The sequence below is a fragment of the Podarcis tiliguerta genome (genome assembly GCF_965153285.1).
Source record: "Podarcis tiliguerta genome assembly, chromosome: 13".
Classification (NCBI taxonomy): domain Eukaryota; kingdom Metazoa; phylum Chordata; class Lepidosauria; order Squamata; family Lacertidae; genus Podarcis; species Podarcis tiliguerta.
Genome location: NC_139546.1, coordinates 28,299,602 through 28,313,268, shown reverse-complemented (window position 1 = coordinate 28,313,268; position 13,667 = coordinate 28,299,602). Strand labels below are relative to the sequence as shown.

The 13,667-nt window shown below is 40.4% G+C and overlaps 3 protein-coding genes across 3 annotated transcripts in view; 2 read left to right on the top strand and 1 right to left on the bottom strand.

Annotated features, from left to right (window-relative positions):
- LOC310662094 (vomeronasal type-2 receptor 26-like) overlaps window positions 1-13,667 on the bottom strand; it is a gene marked incomplete at both ends in the record, with an annotated part of 371,804 nt that overhangs the window by 331,063 nt on the left and 27,074 nt on the right. The gene's annotated exons all lie outside the window — the stretch shown is intronic.
- On the top strand, window positions 176-11,721 carry LOC310662503 (uncharacterized protein; the record flags this gene model as incomplete). The annotated part of the gene is made up of 2 exons (XM_083409439.1): window positions 176-1,066; window positions 10,675-11,721. 2 exons carry the CDS (start codon window positions 176-178, stop codon window positions 11,719-11,721), a joined length of 1,938 nt encoding a protein of 645 aa, XP_083265565.1.
- LOC310663378 (olfactory receptor 10A4-like) lies at window positions 5,446-6,390 on the top strand (the record flags this gene model as incomplete). The annotated part of the gene is made up of 1 exon (XM_083411191.1): window positions 5,446-6,390. One exon carries the CDS (start codon window positions 5,446-5,448, stop codon window positions 6,388-6,390), a length of 945 nt encoding a protein of 314 aa, XP_083267317.1.

Below are 13,667 nucleotides of genomic sequence, written 5' to 3'. Positions count from 1 at the left end.
AGAAGGAGGTTGAACATTGTTGTACTCTCCTCAACATACACAGTATGAGCCTAATGAACCAGTTTTGTTGTTTATCTGCTTTGCACAATTCCTCTTGAATGTATTAATTCATCTTCTTCCTCTCTCCCACCCTCTACATTTCTTTCTAGAAAAGTACAATGTTGTGAAAAGTACAATGGAAAACCAGACCATTGTAGATGAGTTTATTCTTCTGGGGCTTTCTGATGATGCAACACTCCAAGTTTTCCTGTTTCTGATTTTCTTGTCCATCTACCTAATAACCCTTGTAGGAAACATGCTTATCATGCTGGTGATAAGGGTTAACCCTCAGTTACATACCCCAATGTATTTCTTTCTTACTAACTTATCCTTCCTTGACATCTGCTATTCCTCAGTAACAGTTCCCAAGATGCTTGAAAGCCTCCTAGCTAGTAAGAAGACAATTTCTCTCAATGGCTGCATCACTCAGATCTTTTGCTTCATTTTCATGGTTGGAACGGAGATCTTCTTACTTTCAGCAATGGCATATGACCGCTTTGCTGCCATTTGCAACCCACTGAGATACAGCACCATTATCAGCCACCGTGTATGTGTCCAAATGGTGGTAGCTGCATGGATATCGGGCTTCTTGGATTCCCTTGTTAATACCCTCTTTTTAACTGGCTTGCACTTCTGCGGTCCCAGAAATATTAACCATTTCAGCTGTGAGTTGCCTTTGCTGCTGCAGCTGTCTTGCAGTAGTACCTTTGCCAATGAAATGGTGATTCTGACCTTCAGCATGACATTAGGGTTTGCCTCCCTCCTTCTAATTGTAGCTTCCTATATGCGCATTATTAGCACCATTCTCAAGATACGTTCGGCGGAAGGAAGGCAGAAGGCATTTTCTACTTGCGCTTCCCATCTCACTGTGGTCCTCCTGTTTTGTGGGACAGCATTCATTAGGTACATGAGACCTGCATCTGGGTACTCAGAGACATTAGACAAGCTGGTGTCCATTCAATACAGCATCCTCACCCCCATGTTAAACCCTATCATATATAGCCTAAAAAACAAAGACGTGAAGATAGCTTTAAATAAGCTCCTAAGAAAATGACTTTCATCAAGGCTTGACAATGATGTAGATTTTCATACTATCGCGATTTCCATACTATCCTGATTTTTAAAATGAAATTATGTGACAAAAACCTATGCACACTGTTATACATTTGAGGGGAGTGGTAAGGGGGAGGTTTAGCGGAGCCAGAACAATTATTTTATTTATTTATTTTATTTATATACTGCATAATTGTAGAAAAAACGTCAGGGCAATTTACATAAAATGAATGATTTGCTAGGGAAACTATTGATGAATGCCTCCCCCAAGCTAGGTGTTGAGTCATCCTGATCTGCCTTGCCTGCTGCCTCCATCCACCCGCCTACTAGACCAACCTGCTCAACACTGCACCTTAGCTGCCAGGGCTCTATGCCCCCTCAAAAATGTGTGTCCGGGGGCATGACTCACCTGCACCCCCCATGCTATGTCTCTGGGTAGAGCAGCAGCAGTAGCAGCAGCAGCAGCTGGAAGTGGCTTGGAACTAGTCTAATTTTATGTTGGCTCAACTTGCACCAGCATGCTTTACACCAGAAGGTCTTGTTTCTCCCATATCCGCTGCCTTGGATTTAAGCAGACAACAAACATCATGCTCTGTTTCTCTGCCTTTCCAGCTTGCTGCTTTTGCCTCCAGCTTCTAGCTCACATAACAGCTAACTCTTAACTCTGGCTTTTGTCCTTCTCACTATCTGCAAATAGAGAAAGGGTGCCATCTCCCACAAAGCCCTTCCTTTGTTCTCCTTAGACCACACCCGGATTCTAGTCTGGATATTTCCAGAATTTGAAGGCTTGATTATCACTTGCTGGATTTAGGAATTAGAGAGACCTGGCATCCTCCTTAACATTCCAAGCCTTGATTAAATTCTAATACTCATTGGATTCAGAGGTTAGCGGTCTGGAACCCACAAACTCATACCAATACTATCATTCTTCCATGAGACCATCTGAAGAGAAAGAATGAAAGCATCACTGGTTAGAGTTTGACACTTCTCCCCAGGGTGTTTCTAAACAAGGGTGTGGGGGCTCAGGTCACAGATCTCTTCTGTGTCTAGCTTTGGTGTTACTGGCTGTTGAGAGTTGGTGGGTTATAAGCTCTTTATATTGTGAGTGAGCATTATTTTCTTGGAAAATATTCAAAAGGGCCAGTTCTGGGGTGGCTTCTAATACCTGTTTATTTATTTTGCATATTTCTTGTAGGACCACTGACCCAAAGAGCTGTATTTGCACATACTTTTGTAACCCATGGACATCTTTAATAAAAATTATCCAACAAAAAGTGTCTGATTTGTTGAGTAGTAACAGAGAGTGCCTTGGGTTTGCACATCTTGTGTTGCGCCATTCATGGGGGTTATTGAGGAGCATTCCTGTAGGACAGCGATGGAGAGCCTTTGACCCTTTAGAGGTTGTTGCTGGACTACAAATCCCATCATTTCTGAACATTACCCATGTGGGCTGGGACTGATGGGATTTGAAGTCCAACCATATCTAGAGATATATAGTCCAACCATATCTATATATCTAGAGATATATAGTCCAACCATATCTAGAGGATATATATATCCTCTTGGTTGATTTTATTTCTGAAATTAAAGGTTTCATGAAATAGAAAGGATTTACAACCTTTTCAGCCAGGCAGAAATGTTCATGTGTTTCTAACCTCTTCAGGGGAAAGTTCCTAAATGTTGGGGTTTTGAGACTTTGGAAGAAGATGAATAATGAACTGAAGTTATTCTGGTGTGTGGACATTTTTGCTAAAGCTTTAAAGTGGGTGTGGCCATTTTAATTTTTAATTTTAAAAGGATACATTTGGTCACAAAAATCTCTTGACATCACAGTGTCAGAGGAGGCAACTCATATGAGTGACAGGTAAAAGCATTGTGCTCCCCCCCCCCATTTTTTTTACCTGCATTCTACTACAGCTTACTAATTAAATCAATGACACTGTAAAAAGCCAGAGACATGTACAACAACTCACCTATCTTGGTGAAAATCTAGCTTGCTGAAAATCAGTAGCTCACCTGACTGAGCTGAGTTGCTGCTGCATGGTGGGATGGAGAGGAAGAGGGGCAAGGTTGACTTGATTAAATGCATTAGGTACTCCTGCTGGTGAATTTCTACCATGATGGCTTTCCATCCTGGAATTTAGCCACAACTCATCCAGAGGGAGGTCAGATAATCAGTGCAGCCCCACTATGCCATCCAGTTCTAGTGAGACTACCTATGATTATCACCTGAACTCCTGCATAACAAATTATTGAACATTGATGGAAGGCTACTCCTTCTGGACAGTTTTGCAGCTATCAGGGACATTTGTTGTTGTCTCAGCACCTCACTGACCCACGCTTGAGTTGCATTGTGGGTTTAACTAATCACCTATGGGCTAAGTAGATTGGGGGCAGCTGTTCACTATGTTGCAAGGGTTGGGAATTTTTTTCCATCCGAGGGCCACTTTCTCTTCTTGGAAACTTTCTGAGAACCACATGTTATGAAATCAACAACAAATGTCAATTTAAAAGTGTGGATAGTGGAGATTTTTGCCCAGGTTTGAAGCAGAGATGGTCGCTAGATGGCTCCTGCATTGTATCCTGTAGAATGATATGAATATTCCTGATATGTTAAAATTAAATAAAATGGCTTTAGTTAGTCCAGTGACAGGTGTCTCATCTTACTTTGCACATCTTTCTGAAACATGTTAATTTAAGGATTAGCACAGTTATGTAGTGAGGTCCTATTAATGTTTAGCCAGAACTAAATCTCACTGGTTTCGATAAGGCTTACTTCTTAGTCTGTTTGTAGCAGTTTGCATTCACAGAGTCCCTTGTTCTAGAGATGTCTTAAGGAGAATCTGGATATCATGCACTTTTGAAAAATGTAATCATTTTGCTTATAATTGGTTTGCTTTACTTATTAATTCACACAGAAATTCCTCAAGAATAATATCTACCACATTTTCAGATATGACAGGACACTGACAATTTTCCTTGATTTTTTTATAAAGCATTTATATACCACCTAATTATTCTCATTTCTAAGAGGTGTACATGAAATTGCAATACACGACACAGATCTAAATAAAAAGTGGTTTAGACAATGAAGTAGGAGTACTTAATGAAGCCTCCAGGGTTCCAGAGTCCCAACTTCCTACACCCGCAAACCTCCTGTGATTAAAGATGACCCAGATAAAAACATTTGCTGCTCTTCTTTGCAATCAAAGATTTTACTACAAGGTATGATTTGCTGTTTTCACCCTACATAATTGCCAACAAACTCCAGAGCAGGGATGGGTGGATTTGTCAGCTTTGTTTTGCTGGAGAACTCCATTACAAAATTCACAAAAGTGTGACTTTCAAAGAATGGCTGTGGTTTTGTTTACATATTGTTTTGAGAAGTGTGAATTAGGTAAGTTCACCATTAAATGGGTATTGAATTCAATTTCTTCCCCATCCTTATTCAGGCGTACTAGGTTTTTTTTTCTTGTTTCTTGGTTTGTTTGTTTTTTTGGAATTCTACAAAATGGGGATATTTGTCACAATTTATCAAAAGAAATGTTAATTAGCCTAATGAAGAAAGCACAGGGTCACATCATGCAAGGATAAAGAACCGACCCCCCCCCCCCGCCCAGATGATGTTGGACTACAACTCACATCATCCATCAGCATCTCTCTGGAATTTTGGGGTATTTAAAAATATGTGTAGCTTGCCATTTTTAGTGTCATATGACTATATGGAACAGGTAATTTATTCTGCAGACGCAAAACAGTTCTTGTCGTTAGAAGAGTTAAATTTAGAACATTGGTTTAAGCATTTATGAAAGAAAGGAATCTTTAACATGCATTTCAAGGAGTTTAGAACTGAAATATTTTAATAATAACCTTATATAAGCTCTACTTGTTTGTCCAATGACAGCCTCATAATGCCAAGTTTTCATTTATTTTTTTCTTCCTCTGCTCCTTTCCTTTATAGATGTTATTTTCTATTCTACAAAGAAAAATGACGGCTCCAAATGAAGACTGGATGTCCAATGAGAAATGCAGCTGTTATACTGCAAATGCATATTGGATTTTTTCACTTTCCCATAATCTGCACCATGCCATGGTTTCCCAACATTATCACCATGTTTTGTGATGCATCTTAACATGCATACTTGGAGATCAACCTGAGGTGCTGTTGCCACAAAAGCATTCCAAAAGCATTCCAAAACATATTGTATTGTGGTGTAGCAATTCTTAAAGGTTTGTGCAGTATATTGTTCTTATCACAATTTCTTTGACTCTGGTTAGCATTACAGGAAGAACATAACGGGGGGGGGGGGGATAACCACCCCCTTCCCTTAACTTCTTAGTAAATAATAAAGAATGGCATGGACAAACAGTAGTGATGTCACTGAGTTTATTTTGCTGGGGTTTTCTGATCTTCTTCAGCTGCAGCTTCTGCTTTTTCTGGTATTTGCAATTATGTATATTGTGACCTTATTGGGAAATATCACCATCATTTTGCTCACCACAATTGATCCAGCCCTTCAAAACCCCATGTATTTCTTTCTCAGGAATTTGTCTTTCTTGGAGATCTGCTTCACTCTAGTTATAGTCCCTCAAATGTTAGTAAACCTCCTTTCAGAGAACAAAACCATTTCCTTCCCTGGGTGTGTCATGCAAATGTATTTCTTTTTCTTTTTTGGAAGTTCTGAGTGTTTTCTCCTGGCTTCCATGGCTTATGACCGCTATATAGCCATATGCAGCCCTTTGCACTATACAGTAATTATGAAAAAGAGGTTTTGTATCCATCTGGCCCTGTTCTCCTGGTGCTCAGGAATTCCAGTGGGGACAGTTCAGACAACATGGCTATTTAGTTTTCCATTCTGTGGTCCCAATAAGGTCAATCATTTTTTTTGTGATGGTCCACCAGTGTTAAAACTAGTCTGTGCAGACACTTATCTGTTTGAGCTATATGCTCTCACAGGAACTATTGTAATTGTACTATCCCCATTTATCCTAATCTTGGTCTCCTATGTTCATATCATCACTACGATCTTACGAATGCCATCAGCCGAAGGCAGACACAAAGCCTTTTCCACTTGCTCTTCACATCTTGTTGTGGTGACTTTGTTCTACGGCACAGCTGGGTTAACTTATTTCCGACCCAAATCCAGTTATTCTCCAAACACCCAAAAGCTGTTGTCCTTATCGTACACAGTTGTCACTCCCATGCTGAATCCCATCATCTACAGTTTGAGAAACAAGGAAGTGAAAGAAGCCATGAAGAGACTTTTGAGTAGAAAAACACTGCGATTGCAGCTGTAATCCCATGAAAGACTGGAAGGGTTCCAGGGATGTAGTTCAGTAGTGGTGCATCTGTTTTGCATGCAGAAGGACCCAGGCTGAGTCTTCAACAATGACAAAAAGGGCTAAGAGAAACTCAGTGTCTGAAATCTTGGAGATCCACTCACAGACAATGTAGACAATATTGAACTAGATGAACTAGTGGTTTGATTGCATATGGCAACTTCCTATGTTCCTTACTCACCTGCACCTACCCTACAAAGGTAACAGATTGAAGTATCCCTTCAGTTATTTCTTGTTGTTGCATTTTAACTTATATCCCTGTTTTGAAAATATATTTTGAGAATGAGATATAAAGTTATAAGTGACCCCTTCTGTTGCTCTGTGATTGAGAATCTTGATAGAAAATGCTGTATTCATAGAAACAGATATGTTAGGACTGGAACCACTCAATTCCCTAGATTGCCATAAAGTCAGGCATAGCCAATGCCCTGCTGACATTGTTTAATTCCAGTTCTCAACAGCCCCAGCCAACATGGCCAAAGGGCATGGAGGATGAGAGCTGCAGTCCAACATCTGGAGACAAGCCCTGCATAAGTGTATAGCTATTGTGAATGCAGCTCTCCACTCACTGGAGGACTGTCAACAGGGAAGGAGGGATAAGGATGCACAGGGAAGGCATTGGGGACAATGTGAAAAATGAATGGACCAAACACTTTGTGGTGGTTGTTAAAAATATTTTGTGCCATTGCTTGTTAGCGCTGCAAATAAGAACATGTATGTGTTAGGTTGGTTGGTTTATGTATTTCCTATGTGCTTTATTTTTTTAGATTGTCTCAAGGTGTTGGATCCAAAGATTCTTGTCCTGCTTTGAAACACACTTCTTCCAGTGGAATCATCTTCCTTGGAAGAAGCTCCTTCTGTTGGAGAAAAGCAGCCTTTCAATACAACCCATTATGGGTTGCTATCACAATGAAGTGATAGTTTCCTACAAAACTGATAATTTATACAGAACACCATGCCATGCTAAGAACATAAAACCATAGAGTTGTGGAGCTGGAAGGACCACAAGGGTCATCTAGGCCAACTACCTGCAGTGCAGGTACCTTTTGCTCAATGTGGGTCTCACATTGCTTCCACCATGTGGTCTGAGCCTGTATCTTGGATACTGCTGGGGGTGGTGGGAATACAGCCCTCTGTCTCATTAACTGTTGTAAGTACTGATGACAAAATGCACAGCTGATGAAGACAGAAACCCATATCAGAATTAAAATTAATCTAGAGTGTTAATCTACTTTTGTGGATAGGGGAAACAGCATATTACTTTAAACGTGTTCTATTGCACCCACAAAATGTCAGTAGGGAAAACATCCCTGTTAACATAATTGTATCTGTGTTTTCTGAAAAGTAAACATTGGTTTAGTCAGATATTGCACAATTAGCATTAACTACTCTAGGGAGAAAGAAGAGGGGACAATCTAATCCCAGGTGTCACTTAAGGAAATTCATATAATCAAACTTGCTCACCAAAGCACAAATCTTTCACAATCTGGGTGACTCCTAAGCGCCTAAGATTCTGCAGGTAGGCAAATAATTTATTCATTTTGACTTAGCAAACCTTTGCCATGTAGCTGCTTTAATCAAAAGGAAATTTATGAGTTCAACCTTAGTGTATTCACATACATGTCTGGGTTTTTAATCACCTATTCCAATTTAGGAATAAGAACATAAGAAGAAGCTTGCTGGGTCAGGCCAATCTAGTCTAGCATCCCATTTTGACTGTGGACATTGTGTGATTCTTCACTTTGATTTATATGATATAACACTAATTTAGAATCAGCAAAGCTTCCTTTCCATTTAGAGTAAACATCCATAATTTTAGTCCACCTCCAGCCCCTGTCCAGTACAGCACTTTTGCACTTTCAGCATCCCAGATAAATAGCATATCATCCTCTGGTTAATTGCTTCCAGTGAAGGAGATTTCACCATCTCCAAATGTAGTGATGTGTACCCATTGGTACTTTTCCTATGGCTCCCCTCATCCCCTGTAGATAATACCATCAGTAAAGTTGGCAAAACTTGATATAAAATATACCATCAATAAACTATCATGACCCTGGTGCTAGTCTTTATCTTAAACATAATCTAAAAGGTTTGTGTAAAAATTCCTGACCTCTTAATATTAAAGATTAGCACACTAATTTGGTCTTATCGGCTAACTTTAATTTAATTATCACCTTTAATTTAATTAATTTAATTATCACCTCCTGTAAGAAACAATCAGGTTACACACACAAACACACAGAGAGAGAGAGAGAAAGAGAGAGAGAGTGTGCACAATCTTCCTCCAAAAGTAAACTCATGATTCAGGAAACAAGCAAGATAAATGGTCTTTTCTTACTAAGTTTATGGACAAGGTCTGGACAAGGTAAACAAAACAGAGGAACTTGTAAGAAATGAACAAATGATTAGCCAAAGACCCCTCCCATTTCCTCAGTGCTTTTTTCCAAGAAAATATGTGCCAGAACTCACCATGAAGTTGTTATAGTAAGTTGCTGGGTGATGCAGGTCAGTCCCGAACAAATACCAGTGCCCCTAGTTCTGGTGCAAGTCAAATAAATGTCCCCGTACCCCTCATTCTCTTATATTCAGGTGGATGGCTAGGACAGCTCAGAACAGTAGAGGCCTGGCTGGGAAACTTAAAGCCCACCACCACTAAATGGGAGACAGATTGAAGAAAAGGAAATACAAATTGGCACTGCCCCATAGCTTTACCAATCGCAGCTAGGAGCAAGGTGGAGTCATAGATGTAAAATAAGTGTCAACTCACATACACTGGACAGCTTGAGGAGGAGCCTACAAAGAACTGTGTGAGCCTACAAAGAACTGTGTGACTAGCTCTGTGCACTCAAGGGGTCTTTGAATTTGTATGTCTTGACCGGGGCTCCCACTCTACTGCCCACCATGGCAGCCAGGTTGAAATTGGGAGAATTCCCAAAGCAGTTTGTGATATGGTATTAAAGTCTGCAGGGAAGAGATACTGTATTTCACCACATAATCGTTACATTTTTATTTTTATTTCCAAAAAGGGGTGGGTGGTGAAAATGCAAGAAAAAAGTGGGTGTGGGGAGAGCGTTTGTGTACTGCTGGATTTGGGGATGCCTGGGAGGAGACAGATCTGCAGTAAGAAACCCTACATGCCCTGCCCCATGAGCCCCACATGGAGAAGCAGAAGGCCCTCTACACTGGCCCTGCCTCAGGCATGCACCCCTCTGCTGCTTGCTCCCTGGCACAGGCAGTTACTGGGTGTTGGGCAAATCTGCGGGTCCCAGCTGTGTGCCTCCGGGCAGGACCTCATTACCATCCCTTCCCCTGCCAAATTTCTCCTCCATTGCTGGGTCTTGGGCTGGGCCTCCTCAGCTGCCACCACAGCCTTCGCTCCCTGTGTGGGGCTGCCTCGTTCTCCAGGCCCACAGGCAGGCGTGGGCCCACAGCAGAACAGGAAGAGCCTGGGAAACAGCTGCACCAAGAGCCATTTAATTTTTAAAAGCAGAGAAATGCTGTTGAAAGTAAACAACAACTTCAGAGCAAAATGAAACACCTCACTTGCAAGGGATTTTCATTCTTTGGAAAGGTATTTTCACTCCTGCAACGATTATGCGTTGAATCCTTTGGGACTGATTTTAGGGCCCCCCCAAAAAGGGGTATAGCTATTTTGCAGTGGCAATAATTATTTGGTGAAATACAGGTAGATCATTCTTGAGAGAAATCTAAACAGATAGTTTGCAGAGGTCTTATTTGAAATTACACTTGCAAATTAGTAAGTGGAGCATTTCAGTCATAGAGCCAAAAGGTATGGACTATCTCCCCGCCAATTCTGTAAATGTAATGGTTATGTATCAAATAGATTTTTCCCAGCCACAGTTAAACATGTAACATATTCCATCTAACAGTTTCTCAATGAGGGAGTGAACAACTCTCCTACACACACTATAGTATTTTATTTTATGTGAAGTTGCTACAAGAAATTGTTGTGTAATGCAGGGTATTGGAGAGGGAGAGATGCATTGAGAACAAAATGAGCACATTAAAGAACAAGACACTACTGGTAATTAACAAAGTGATGGACAATTAGACTGAGTAAGTCAACTTTTAAAGACTGATGACAATACATTCCCCCTTATCCTGCCTTAAACTGCCCATTTTTGACCTGTCCATCCTTTATTGCTTTCTATATCATCTACTAACAGAAAGGAACAAGTTCAATGGTTGAAGAGTGGTAAAGAGACACTACCATCTCTTTAGAAAATTGCTTATAGAAGAAGGAACACCCCGACAGCTTTATCTGACAGTGTTCAAGACATGATGACACAGACTGAGAAAAAGTTAATTACCCAAGACAATTGGACCAGTGTTACAGAATTCATCCTTATTGGCTTTTCCAATCACCCTGAGCTTCAGGTACCTCTTTTCATCCTCTTCCTTATCATCTATGGAATAACTTTGTCAGGAAATGTCCTCATTGTTCTTGTCACAACCTTGGACCTTTCACTTCAAAGCCCCATGTATTTCTTTCTCCGGAACCTTTCTTTCTTGGAGATCTGCTTCAATTTGGTCATTGTCCCAAAGATGCTGGTCAATTTTCTGATAGAGAACAAGACCATTTCCTATGCTGGCTGTGCCACACAAATGTATTTCTTCTTCTTCTTTGGTGCAGCTGAGTGCTGTCTTCTTGCTGCCATGGCATATGACCGTTACATTGCCATCTGCAATCCCTTACGTTATCCAGACATTATGAACAGAAGGACCTGCTTCCAGTTAGCAGCTGCATCATGGTTCTCAGGCTTCCCTGTCTCTACTGTACAGACCACCTGGATCTTCAGTTTGCCATTTTGTGGACCTAATAAAGTCAACCATTTCTTCTGTGACAGTCCCCCTGTTCTAGAGTTGGCTTGTGCTGATACTTACATGTTTGAAATTGAAGCTCTCACGGCCACTGTGCTCTTCATCATGTTTCCCTTCCTCTTGATTCTCCTCACATATGTTCGCATCATCACCACTATCCTGAGCATGCCTTCAGCAGAGGGACGACATAAAGCCTTCTCGACATGTTCATCTCATCTCGTAGTGGTTACTTTGTTTTACGGTACAGCTACATCTACCTATTTCCGGCCCAAATCCAGTTACTCACCAGATACAAAGAAGATCCTCTCCCTGTCCTACACAGTCATCACACCCATGTTAAATCCAATCATCTATAGCCTGAGAAACAAAGAGGTAAAAGGTGCATTGAAAAGGACATTGTGCAGGAGAATATTTGCCCAGAACACAATATTATTTGTTGATAATTAACATAGATCTGGCATGTGCATGACTTGATGACTGTGATATAAAATGGTGATTTGGATGTATGGATGGGCTTTCTTTTATCAGCTTTATATCTTATATAAATTTATGTTATAATTATTTTCAAAAAGTATCTTCAATTTTTAGGAAAATATATATCCAACCATTTGAAGAGTACAGGAATTACAGGGAAAATACAGCATGTAATGAACTTTTATTGTAAAATATTATTTTTATTAATCAACTAGCTTTCTTGTTTACAATTATTTGCCAAGACTTGTTTCTTTCTTAATTTCTTTTGATTGAAGTTATTCGGTTGGATGATAGCACTGATGAGAATAAGAGCCAATCCCATGAAACTACTGTTACTCTATATGCAGTATAGCTATTAGGACTGTACATTCTACTACCTCTTCAGCATGGGATAATGCTTAATTCCTGTATCCCATATCTCCTCAGAAGGAGTGACCCTACTATTAGGCAAAGAGAGGTGTCAACCTCAGGTATTGAATGCTGGGAGGCAGGGAATGGCAGTGGTAACTTATTTAAGATAGTGATAGCATGCTCAGAGAATATTGGCCCTACCAGCTTACTTGCAAAGCTACAATTTCCAGACTATCTTCAAAGGCAGTCCCATGTAGAATGCATTGCAATTTTAAGCTTGGAGGTTGGCACTGTATGAATAACCATGGCTAGCCTATCTTTATCCAGAAATGACCACAGTTATCACATCAACCAAACCCAGGCATAGGACTTCCTAGCCATTAAGGTTACCTGTCCCTCAAGTGACAGAGATGTTTCCAGAAGCACCTGCAAGCTATTAGAATTTCAGCTCCAGTCGTCCGAGCTGATATGGCTCGTCTTCCTTTGAGCCCAGCAGAGCATTAAAACAACAAAGTCCACAATGGAAGGATGAGGCACGTATGGGCTACATTGCTATACTTTATTACTAAGCTATGCAGAGAGCAAAGAAATATACATCTCCTCTCTGTGAGAAGCAGAGAGCAACTGAACAAAGAAAAACGAAAGAATAAAGGTAACCGGGAACCAGTAACGTCACATCCCGTCTCCCTTTCCCATGAGAATCCAACAGTATCTGGACTGTGGAATGTAAACAGTCCTGTGACTGCAAGCAGCTGCTCAGTGAGGAAACAGAAACTAACACAAGCTACATACCTGCTCCTACTTGTTTTCTATTTTTTGGGAAATTTTTGATACTGATTTGTTTGTGAAGGACCCCCTTTGGTATATATCCAAGTATGCTGGAAATAGTCTGGGGCGCACTGTTTACATGGGATTCTGGCTTGCTAAGACGGCTTCTTCTAATGTGAATTGAGAGTGTGTTCTAGTACCCAGCTACCATTCCCATACAGTTGTGCATTGAAATTTCGTTGGTTTGTTTCCAAGCAAACACAAGCTTGCTAATGACCTCTTTTCCACCTCTCCCCACCCCCTATACTTCCTAGTAAGCAGTAGAAATATGCATGTGGGTGGGTGTGAAGGTGCAAAGGTATATAAAGTAGAAGAGTGCCTAATGCTTATAAAAAAAGAATAATTTAAAAATGAAAAATAAAGCAAATTAATATACTTTATACATCATTAATAACATTCATAAAATCAGCTCCATTTCAGTTTGGAAGCTCAGAGCAAGACTTGAAGTAGCTTAGAGGAAGTTACTTGTACACCCCCTTTATTTATTGCATCGGATAAGGATGAGGCGCAAGAAAAATGGCCAAGAAAATTGATAATTGCATATTCCACTATTAATTATTTTGTTATGGGCATGTTGGAGAACAAGTCAATGATTCTTAATACTTGGGAGCTACTTTTCAGTTCGCTCTGCCCTGTTCACTTTAGTTTGAATATGATGATGATTACCAGTGTTCATACTTCCCATATGTTTTGACACAGTTCTCTGCTCAAACAACAAATAACATGCATGTTTTGAGAGA